We start from the raw sequence: 11239 nt of genomic DNA on the forward strand, positions 1-11239 counted from the left end.
AACGAGAGAGCAAATATGGCAAATGTTTCTGGTGCGTGCTGGATTCTCGCTGGAGGTACAACTGTCCCGCTGAGCAGTCGGTGGTGTCACAGCACTTCTGACTGCAGCCAAGGAAGGGAGCAGCAGCCAGGCCTGACAGCACAGGCAGGTGTCTCAGGGAAAAGCAAAACTGGACTCTTTATCTATAGGATCAAACCACGGGTACGCTCACCGCTGCCGCGAGTTTCTAGCGCTGCCGAGTCAACAGTGTCACCTCTGCCACGGTTCCCATCTCTGTTGCTCGCGTGGGTCGTGAAAATGTTCAGCTCTCCTGTGTATCATTAAATACCTGGTAAAGGTGTCTGAGCATCTTGCAATGAGGTTTAGTTAATGAAAACATATCAAATTAGTTTGTGGATTAAAATAAATGCAAATAGCTTTAATGTTGTTATTGGAAAGCAGCATTTCCTATGGCTGACAGGATTTCTGTACAAACAGAAAGTCCACAAACCATCAAGTTGAAGTCCTCCAACACTATGACACTGTGTATCAACTCCAAATTGAAAATGAGAGCACTGAGATCCATGTGCTGCCAAATCTCTTCTGTCAGAGGGAAAAAAAAGAGTTCCCGAAGTATCTCACTCAGGAAGCACGTTCTCCTTCTCCGGGGGTTCAACAATGCCCAGACAGCAGTCTGCAAACTCCACAAACAACGGCTCCTGCATGTACTTCTTCATGAGGGAGCTTTTATCTTCTGCTTGATCGAGTGTCTGTAGTAGCTGCCTGAGATGTGGGTTCAGAAGCAAGGCTCTCAGTTCTTCCGATTCCCCTTTTTTTAAAGAAAAGATAACTAGTACTAACCTCCATTACAAATGCAGTTGAGAACACCCTTGTTTTGCATGTGAACTTTCAAAGAGACACAGTGAAGGACCAGGTATCTGATACTTAAATCTGTGAGGGCTGCGGCAAGGACTGGGATGAACTGTGCGGCTCCATGAAGAATTAAAGGGCATTGCGTGTCCTCCTGCTGTGCAGCCAGCCCCACCGCCTGTGATCCCGGCCCCACCGCCGCCTGTGATCCCGGCCCCACCGCCGCCTGTGATCCCGGCCCCGTTCCGGTTACCGAGCAGCCGCAGCCGGTGCAGCGGGACGCGGTCCTGCTCGTCCCCGTCCGTCAGGATGTCCTCCACCGACCAGGGGCCGCCTGCGGGGAGCACACGGAGCTGCAGGGGGCCCGGGCCGCCCCGCACCCGCCCCGCCCGGCCCGGCCCACCTACCTGCCCGCTGCTCAACGGGGTCGCCCGGCCCGCCCGCCCGCTCCGGCTCCGGCTCCGGCCGCGGCTCCGGCTCCGGCTCCGGCGCGCATCGTTCTGCGGGGACACGGCGTCAGCAGCGCGGCGGGCGCCGCGGCCCGCCCGGCCCCCCCGGCACTCACCCTTGTGCGTCCTGCAGCACGGCACGGAGCAGCTGCGGGGACAACAACCGTTAGAGCCGCGGGCGGGGGCGGCTCCGCACCCACCGGCCGCCACCCCCCTCACCGACCGGCCCCCGTCCCCCTCACCGACCGACCGCCACCCCCTCACCGAGCCGCCACCCCCTCACCGAGCCGCCGTACCGCTCACCGAGCCGCCACCCCCTCACCGAGCCGCCGTACCGCTCACCGAGCCGCCATCCCCCTCACCGGGCCGCCATCCCTCTCACCGGGCCGCCACCCCCCTCACCGGGCCGCCACCCCCCTCACCGGGCCGCCACCCCCCTCACCGGGCCGCCATCCCCCGCACCGACCGGCCGCCCCCCGCCCCCCCGCCGCTCCCCGCCGCCCGTCCCGGCCGCGCTCACTAGGCCGCGGCGCAGCGCGGACAGCGGTACTGGGCCGGCCCGGCCGCCCCGCACACCCCGCACGGCCGCGGCGCCCTCATGGCGCCCGCTACACGTCACTTGCGGAGCGCCGAGCGCCTCCAGCCAGGCTGGCGAGTCGAGCGCCGAGCGGCGGGCGGGGCCGAGCCCTGCGGTTATTCTGTATCTATATACTGCAGGGGGCGGTTCTGGCTGCATTCCCGCTCTCACCCTGCATTCGAATTAACAACCACTGCAACAGACAGTGATATGTTAAATATTCCGGCCACTACAACCACCTCGCTCATGTCAATCCGGAGGTGAATAATAATAAATATCACCTAAATAAATATCTAGTAAATATCACAGCATACAGGCAGCTCCAGGCTGATCTTTGCCACCTGCCCGCGGGAAGTTTGGGTTGGGTGTCCTGTCATTACATGTGTGGTTTCCTCAGGTTGTTGGTGGCCGAGTTACCGTAAAACACAGACGGGGCATTTGGTATAAAAAATAGAGCCCGAATTGTCTTGCCTGAGTTGCATTATCCATTCAAATAATTCATTCTAATTACGTGTCATTTAGCGCCATCCATTTCCCTAAATGCCTGAATTAAAACTGAGACGGAAGGAGTTCTCCCACAGTTCTGCAGGGTAAAGCAGCACAGAGGGGTTTGGTGGCAAAGAACATAAACCGCTCAGTAGCGGATTTGTTACCGTAACATTAGCGACTGAACCCATTTCTTACACAAACGGGCTCTTTTCTCACACCTGCTCACAAACAGACTAATGGGATTTTGTTCTTAGTTCACTCGAGGCTTTTGAAACGCTGAAAAAATCAGAACAAAGAAAACAAACCATAAATAAATCCCTGAAAACTGCGACTTGTCCTGGAAGGGCCAATTTTGGTTGGACTGTGTGTGTGTCTGTTTCACGACTGTGAGAACATCATCACAATGTGGTTTATCACACCTGTGTCAGACCACTGAGCAACAGTCGAACACACTACAAACCCCAACCATGAGCTGATGTCACCAGGATCTATTCCATCAAGGCTTCTACATTGGTAACTGTGCAAGAGGAAAGAGAAGAAATTAAGTATTGGAATTCTTCCAGATAATTTCCCCTTGTTAATAAGAATAAGCATTAATTTTTCCTGGGGTTTCTTCTAAAGCAACGCAAATTTCAAAATCCATGGACTCAAATGTGCCTCTATTTATAAGCAGAAATATGAAAAGTGTAGTCACAGCTGCCTCACAAAAAGCGTTATCCAGCTGCATACTGCATTTACAATTACAACAGTAACACAGTGCTGAGTGCCCCATTGATAAACACATTCATCAAGTATTTAAAGATACAATTTGACCGGCTGTAAATGAGAAAGCAGAATTACATTTCCCCTGCACCACTGAAAGTTTTCTAGCCGCGTAGATGTCCCTGAAATCACATAAATAACACAAAAATGGGGCAAATCGCAGTGGCAAAGCGAGAGCAACCACAGCCTGTTTTCAGACAGAAAGCAAACACGATTCCACGGCTAACAGAGAGATTGTTATCTCTGAGTGAAGCAGCTCCACAAGGAAAGCTGCAAAACACCGGCGCTCAGCACCACTGCCAGAGACACGGAAAGATGCCGAGAGAAGGCACAGAGCTCCAGTGCTCAGTCCCCGCGCTGTTTCCGTGCCCCGGCGCCGTCCCCTGGCAGGGATGCTCTGACCACAGCGCTGCGGCGGCCCCGGCGCACGGGCTGTCCCCGCTACGTGTGCTCGATGGCGCAGGCTCGGGCTCGGCTCAGGGACGGACATTTCAGAGCCTTGAGCACAGCCGCCGGGGGTTTGGCTTTCAGGGTGTATATGACGGGGTTTCCCAAGCAGTTTGTGGTTATCAGCATCGCCGTGCAGTTTCGGAAGATGTAGATGCCCGGGTAGAGATCGGTGTGGCACTGGTGGTTGGTTGCATCGAACATGACGCCTGCAACAAAAGGAGCGTAGGAGATCAGCCCCAGGAGCCAAATGAAAATACTGGTCCTGGCAACCTGGATTTCAGCCGATTTGTAGGTGCCCGTAGCTTGTCCACACGCTTTCATGCGCAGTTTTCTTTTCCTCAGGATGATAATGATTCCAAGGTAAGTGAACAGAGGTATAATAAATGCCACCATAATATGGGGAATGATCATGAAGATGAGGTAGTTGACGCAAAAGGGACTGTAGAGGACAGAGATATTCTTTTCTGCATGCAAGCAGTTCCAGCCCATCAACGGCAAGCAGCCAAAAAAGAAAGCAAGGATCCAGTTAATTAAAACCGCAGCTATGGAATGGTTTCGAGAAACCCTGAGCCTTGTCCTCATGCTTTCAGCCACAGCCAGGTAGCGCTCAATTCCAATGCTTACCAAGTTATAGATGGTGGATAAAATAGATGTAGTGTGCAAGGCATAAGGTGCAAGCGTATCCTTGGACCCAAAGATCGTAACGTCAGGGTTGGTGATGAAAAGTACTGAAATCCAAAAGCCAGAAAAGCTGGTGAAGAGATCAGAAAAAGCCAAATTGCAGAAGAGTATGGAGATGGGCTTGTGCAGATCCTTTGTCACCATTCTGGTGACGATGACCGTGCAGTTGAAGATCACAGATGCTATGTTCATGGTCAGCTGAGGGATGCCCAGCGCGAGCACCAAATGGTGACTCCAGATTCTAGTGTGGTTAGCAGAGCAGTTTGGGTAGCTGTTCATGGTGCAAAAGTCTTACTTTCGACCCCAAACGAGGTCTGGCTCACACATCTCGTGTTCTGCAGGAGACCACACGACACCAGCGGTACCGCCACCCTCTCCAGGTGACGAATGAATCCTGACACATGGCTTCTATTGCGCTCATGACACTGGATTAAACTTTAACCACTCCTGGTTTTAAATATTTGGGTTACCAACTCAGAGCACAGCCAATTAGCTTCAAGTTGCTAGGATAGCCAAAAGTGGAGAACATATTTACCGCTGTACAGATGATCTGCTCAGAGCAACCTTTATCAAAAACAAAATCTGGCCGGTTCTTGTGGAGCTGCGTGATCACATCAGTGGGTCAAGAGTCTTTGAGCATATTCTAAAATTGGAATTAGCGTGAATTCAGCTTTAATTCACAAACAGATTAGTTAGGCGAAGGATTAGAGTTGGACAATGGAGAGCAGTCATATTTTTGTTTTGGAGGGGGGGAGAATGTGACTGATGGAACTCAGAGAAGAACATCACTGTTGTGTCCCAACCCTGGACTGCAGGTCAGTGAGGGATGTGAGTCCTGAGTTCAGATCAACCCCACTGACACCACAAAACGTCTACAGTGCTCGAGGTTGGTCGTGCAAGAGACAAATCCAGTTGCTCACTGTCTCTTGCTCACAGTCACAAACTGATGTGGCCAGCAGCGGTGGTTTTTCTAAGCGCAGTTAGAACCAGAATCCACAGAACAATCCCCAAACCCGTCAGCACAACCGTACGATGACCTGCAGCGCTCCAAGGGGAATCCAGCAAGGTCGGGGGCTCTGTCTCCACAGACGCTCTTGTGCTTGGGCCCACAGAAATATCCCTGCACTCAGTTCTGGAGAACTCAGAAGTTGTCAGAATACACCTGAAACTGTCTGGCCTTTCTTTCCCTTGTGTAAAACCAGATGGAGTGATTCTTTATAAGCTAAAAAAAACATATTGAAAGAGTTGTTGAATTAACTATTTTCAAACAAGCAAATGCAGGAGAATGGCTCAAGTCTTTAGTGGATTAATTGTTTTGGAGACTTAAGATGCCTAAGCAGCTCTGAAAATGCCATTTTTCCACCTTAATTGTTGGATGAGAACATAGCCAGAAAATGACAGACATGGATGTCCATACCTTTGTTCTGGGATATTTTGTGTTTCCTTGTTTAACGCCAGGGTGTAACTTGCACGTTAATAAACCAATGCGTAATGATATCGTTTCTTTCTGCATATTTTCAAAAGCAAATGGTTTTTGAGAACCGGGTTTAAAATCCGTGGGGCCCGGTGGAAATGGAGCGCTGGCCGCAGTGGACAGCAGAGGGCACCAATGGAACAGACAGCGCAGGAGGCGGCGGGGAACGCGGGGGCCGCAGCAGCAAAGCGGTTCGGATGGGCGGCACCTCGTACATCAGCATCATCAGCACCAGGGGTGTTCATCCGACGCAGAATTGGCTGCTTTTGGTTGCTAAGGCTGAGTGCGGGTCACCCCGCGTTTGATTCAAAATGCCCACGTACAAGGATAAATCAGCGGCTGCTCTGGCTGCGACCGAGCCGAGTGATTGCAAGCTTTGCCTTAGCAAAATAGCCCCGGTGAAGCCGTGCTACTTACAAACATCTTCTGAGGTTTGGTTGGTTGGGTTTTTACCATTATCCTAAGAAAGGATTAATTTGCATTAGTAACAAATTGATAGCATGATATCGCAACAGCAGCTCAGCTAAGTTTATCGGCTTTCCGCATTCAGTCCTGACATCTGATCTTTATAGCAGCAATTCCAGCTCTAAAACTGTAAATCTGTGAACTATATGATAGCTCTGCCAGAATTTACAATGTAAGAAATTTGTGCTAAAATATTGGGCTTTAAAAGGAAAATTCTATGGCTTCTTTTTTCTGTTGAAGTTTCAGATGGTCACAGGGAAGTGCAAAGAATGATAATAGAGAACTAACGGATGAAAACTGATTAATCAAGCCTGCTGATGTAGTAACATCCTATAAAATATCCTTCTCAAAGTGTCACAGATAAACCGTTCTTTGTGCATCCTATAATGAGCCTCATAGACTTGTCAACCACATCTTCGGTGTGTGGTTGCTGCTGAACAAGGATTCTGCTATTTCTGTCACCTTGTCAGCGCCAGCACCGCGAGTCAGCAAAGTCCTTTCACCAACAGCGACAGTGTCAGCAGGTGACGTCCACCCAGGTCGACGTCGCTCGGGGATGCAGGGGACACCAGACCAGCCCCGCGCTCCTCATCCCCTCTGGTTGTGGTTCCCAGGGCTCTGTGAGCTCAAGGAGGGGCCAGGGGCTGTGAAGAACGATGGAAGCATCTGCAAAAATATCCTGCTTACTAAGAAGAGCATATCCCTGAACTCGGACCCCAAAGTGCCCTCGATATTCCCGAAAATGCTACTTGAAATTTCTCTAATTTGAAAATTCGGTGTTCAGCACGAAAACTAAATGACATGAGATCATAATGGAATTTAGAATAATATCAAGCAGTACAAATAGCTCTTCACAAAAGCTCTGTAATCTTATTTCCCTAATATAATTGCATACAAATTCACATAGTGTTACTGTTTTAAAGGAGACGATATTATTGCGGAAACTGCTTTTTCAGTGTGCTTCAATACACAGAAAACTGATTTGTATGTTCCAGCCCTCAGCAATGAAGATTGAGCTCTCAAAACCAGATGAAATTTAGTTTGAATTGAAAACAGTGTGTGGAACAGAGGGCTACTGCACAAACCAATCTTGATTCAAGGATATTCTCATCCTCCCACGTTCTGGGAACTTCACAATCTTTCTTGTATTTATGCTCACAACACACCCACAAGGAAAGTGTGTTATCTACATTTTTATGAGTGGGACGAGAGCAAGCAAATTATTTGCATAAGGTCATGCAGAAGTTCAGTATGGAGCAAACTGAACCTAATCTATATCTCAGGCTAACACTCCGAACACCAGCTGTCCCTTGCTATGGGCAACCCTCCGATCGAGATTTGTCTACATTGCACCTTCTACAACACTTTGTAGTTCTATAATTGTTTTTATGTTTCTTTACCCGAATGTCCAAATTGCTATCGTTTTTATATTTGTCAGTAAGAAATGACATTATGTAGTACAGGATCTCAACATTCAATAATAATTATCTAACAGTTATGCCTGTGGAGAAGACAATAATCATTGAACATATTGAAGAGGCTGAGAAAGACACATGGGAAGCTTCAGGCTGGATTTTTAATGACCATTCATGTCAAGTGGCTGTTGTGGAAAATCCAGCTTCACCCAAAGCGCCCGCAACCCGCAGCTCTGGGTCGTGCACAGCTGGCACCAGCGCTCAGCACTGAACCGCAGCCCCAGCTGTGAGCGTCAAACCTGATTTCAAAACAGGAAATCAAGTCCAGGAGCTGAAAGTCTTAATTCTGTGCAATAACCCTTGGACAACATACACTTTTGCCTTAGTGTGATTCAACAGCAATTCTCTATGTCCCTTATGGTGATAATAATCTTGAGCTATACCTGAAACTACAGGGAAAAAGCACCAATTCTGCACCTTACCAAGCGGCGGACAGCACACAACCCGAGCCAAAACATCCCAAGTGACATGCAGGCTGGCTACGCATTGGGGAGACTAATTCCTGCTTGCCATGACCTTCAGCAAAGCCTTGAGACAAGAATATCCGTCTGCTCGGTCTTTCAACAGGCATCATGAGGCCTGCAAGTAAAGAACATTCAGGAAAGGGAGTAATACAAATAAGGAGTCTATTTATCCAATTTATGTTTTAATTTATGCAGATTAAAGTCTTCCTCTTTGGAGAGGAAGACACAAATGGGACGTATGATCTCCTTCCAAGATTTTTTCTGACATGCTTTCAAACCAGAAAGCTCTCCGCTCCTCCTCCGCCCCCTCTCCTTGAGGAATTTCGGCCTCACAGGTTCTATCTGATGTCCCAGCTCTGCTTTCACACACCTCCCCAGGAAAATAAAGCAAAGACAATCATCAGGCTTGAATATCTCTGAGTGCTGTCCAATGTTACACCAGCTACAAGCCACAAAACAATGGCAAGGACGGCTTGTTGCAAGAAAACCCCCACAAACCAGACCCTCTCCTGTCTAAGCACAACCTGAACATTTCTTTGAGATACCAGAAGTGTTATTTCACCTTTCAGGAGCTTGTATTATGCTGTCTAATGGGAGACAAACATTGAAAAATCCTTGAAACCAAGGTTGTATGCTAAACAAAGCCTTTCACCGATAATTTTTATGTAAAGAAGCCAGAAAGCGTGTTATCCCTTTAGATATGAAACAGTTCACATAAAGGGCATCTTCCTTCTGAACTAAGCAACTACAGCAGTGGTAAGAAATGTGTGTGCTTCAAAAGAAGCAAACTAACCAGCCAGGAGAGCAGAAGGCCAAATAAAAAGCCATTGCAAATGCTTCTGACTGTTTCATGGAAATGACCTTGTATTAGAAGAATGTTCCCAACAGAGCAGACTCAGGGAGACTCACAGCCAAACCACATTTTCACGTGGAAGATGAAGACTTAATGTTTGGTTCACCAAAACCTGCTGCTCATGAAATTCCAGATTTCCTGCTCAGTGGTGAGGGAATTTTAACGAAGAAAATTACAATACACAACTAAAGGAAGATCGCTTGGTGTGTTCTCTCACTCTGAAGGGATGGTTTCCCAATCATCCAGTCACTAATCAAGAAATCAATCTGAGTTTCAAGTCTCTTGGAAGTGCTTCCCTCTCCCACTGCAGGGACAATTCCTCCCAGGTCAGCTCGTCCACAAACAGGATTTGGTCTCACAAGCCTTAGATCTTCCTTCTAAGACCAACAGCTCAGGCTCCCGGCACGAAGAGCTGTGACAGCACCGTGACCTGGGCTGCCATGGCACCGGACCCGCTCTCCTCCCGTCCCACCTGCGCTGCAGGGACACGGGGCGCTGCAGCTGCTCGGTGAGGGCTGGGAACAGCCTGGGCTGTCCTCCGGCAGCACCTGGTAGGATCATTTGGCTCAGACACGTGAGCCTCATCAGCCGTCACGTCAGCCCCGCCGAACTTCCCGTGAAGCCCTTTTGGTAGCAGCGGGGTGGTGTCTGATCTCACGCATTTCAGAAACCGGGCTGGGGGGAAAACCTCCAGAATCGTTGCTGCTGTGGCTCTCAAGGCCACAAATTAAATGCAGTTTCACTGTTTTTGATATTTCCTTCTGTTCTTACCTATCCTGGAGCTACACACACGGCTGCCATCGTTGTGCCAAAAGAAACTAGGCGTGAGTTCAGTGATCTGCCATACACTCTCTGCATAACTTTGTCTCAGATTCTCCAACCAACATCCTCATATGTATTTCAGTTCAATGTCCAAAGGCTATTATGTAAAACCTTCCTTCAGTGCAATTCCTTTCAAAAATACTCCTGAGTACAAAGTAATTGAGAACTGATAACCAAGCACCTGTCAGGTAAGTTTCTTTAGACAAGAAAAGTGGAGATCACATGATGTCTGCCCCTCTTATTTAGATTACAGACTTTCTAAGGAGCAGAAATGTCTTTCCTTGAGTGTGCCTTCAATCTCTTGCACAAATAATAACTAAGTTAACATGACTGCGGTGCTGTTTATTATCACTTTAATACTGGCAGGCTAGGAGGTTGACAAAAGGAAAAACAAAAAAAATAAGAGTGAATCCTGAATCTCAAGATCAAAATTTCTACCTCTCAGTTTTTTCTAGTCCTGAACGGAGGGTTTCTTGCAGGCTCTTCAGAGACATCAAAAGAAATATAGAGCACAAATAGAGCAAAAAGAATTCAGCTTTGGTTCAGCTGCCCCACTGCGGACCTTTCCCAGAGAAGAAGAAATAAGCCCAAGAGTAACATATCTTGTAGATGCCCTTGAAGGCTGACACGACACCCCCCACGCTGCCACGTTCACGCCCTCGTTCCTCTCTACGTGCTCTGCATGCACCTTGCTTAGATGGCTCCACCGAGACCGCCAGACTAGGAAGTGCAAAAATGCAACAAATTCCCTTATTGTTCTTGTCTTGCAGTAACTGTTTATCTTAGCACCATGTGCTAGGCAAATCATCGTCTGTTCATGCTTTAATCTACCTAATCCAGGATGGAAAAACACTACCGAGTAAACCTTCATTGTTGGAATGTTATTTATAGCCATCCTTTTTATGAATAAAAGCCCTCCTCATAAGTCAGCTGTCAGATTTCCCATTGTTACTACAGGTCCCGATCCTGTGTGACCCTACTACAAGAGCAGAATGGCCACGCTCTTCAACCGGTAAAGGCAAGAAGCGCTTTCTTGGTTCCCTTCTTTTCAATTCAGCCCTTGCTGATGATTGGTCTGGCTCAATGCTGACAGCACAGCACCGCTTGGTTTTGGCCACCCCTTCACGAGGAGCCCCGGGTCAAGCACCCCGCTCTCCTTGCACCGAGCCCCGCGTGCGGCAGCATCCCCATGGCCAGGGAGCAATCCCCACGGACAGGGAGCAATCCCCACGGACAGGGAGCAATCCCCACGGACAGGGAGGACGAAGTTGCAGCCCCCCCAACACCTCTTTTGTTTTCCTCAGCTGTATCAAAATCCAACCTCAAATGAAAAGATGAAAATTTGTCTATAATAGGGCAAAAAGTAGTAGTGCCACTTCTCTGTACACACCTTTGTTTGTTGAACATAAAGCCTGAAGTGCCACTGAAT

General features: G+C 48.7%; 2 protein-coding genes across 3 annotated transcripts; both read right to left on the reverse strand.

Annotated features, from left to right (window-relative positions):
* Window positions 1-37: 37 nt before the first annotated feature.
* Window positions 38-1906, reverse strand: ZNHIT3 (zinc finger HIT-type containing 3). Of its 2 annotated transcripts, XR_013923107.1 has the most exons (6): window positions 1819-1906; window positions 1415-1446; window positions 1257-1349; window positions 1103-1183; window positions 491-808; window positions 38-328 (listed from the first exon to the last, which is right to left on the reverse strand). XR_013923107.1 is itself a non-coding variant. In XM_080357312.1 (5 exons), the coding sequence occupies exons 1-5, from the start codon at window positions 1896-1898 to the stop codon at window positions 618-620; spliced, it is 477 nt and encodes a 158-aa protein (XP_080213438.1). In that variant the 5' UTR covers window positions 1899-1906; the 3' UTR covers window positions 398-617. The 2 variants fall into 2 exon arrangements, 1 of the variants encoding a protein (XP_080213438.1); XM_080357312.1 differs by lacking the exon at window positions 38-328 and having other exon boundaries at window positions 398-808.
* Window positions 1907-3567: 1661 nt separating this feature from the next.
* Window positions 3568-4536, reverse strand: LOC308047985 (lysophosphatidic acid receptor 1-B-like; the record flags this gene model as incomplete). The annotated part of the gene is made up of 1 exon (XM_080356824.1): window positions 3568-4536. One exon carries the CDS (start codon window positions 4534-4536, stop codon window positions 3568-3570), a length of 969 nt encoding a protein of 322 aa, XP_080212950.1.
* Window positions 4537-11239: the final 6703 nt, after the last annotated feature.

This window comes from Nesoenas mayeri (assembly GCF_963082525.1).
Source record: "Nesoenas mayeri genome assembly, chromosome: 20".
Lineage (NCBI taxonomy): Eukaryota > Metazoa > Chordata > Aves > Columbiformes > Columbidae > Nesoenas > Nesoenas mayeri.

Bases quoted from the DNA above. Each gene is read 5' to 3' on its own strand.
- ZNHIT3 (XM_080357312.1), bottom strand. From the start codon at position 1,898: ATGAGGGCGCCGCGGCCGTGCGGGGTGTGCGGGGCGGCCGGGCCGGCC. The intron at 1,350-1,414 runs GTGAGTGCCGGG...GTGTCCCCGCAG, and splicing joins GTGCTGCAGGACGCACAAGG to AACGATGCGCGCCGGAGCCG. The intron at 1,184-1,256 runs GTAGGTGGGCCG...TGCTCCCCGCAG, and splicing joins CCCCGTTGAGCAGCGGGCAG to GCGGCCCCTGGTCGGTGGAG.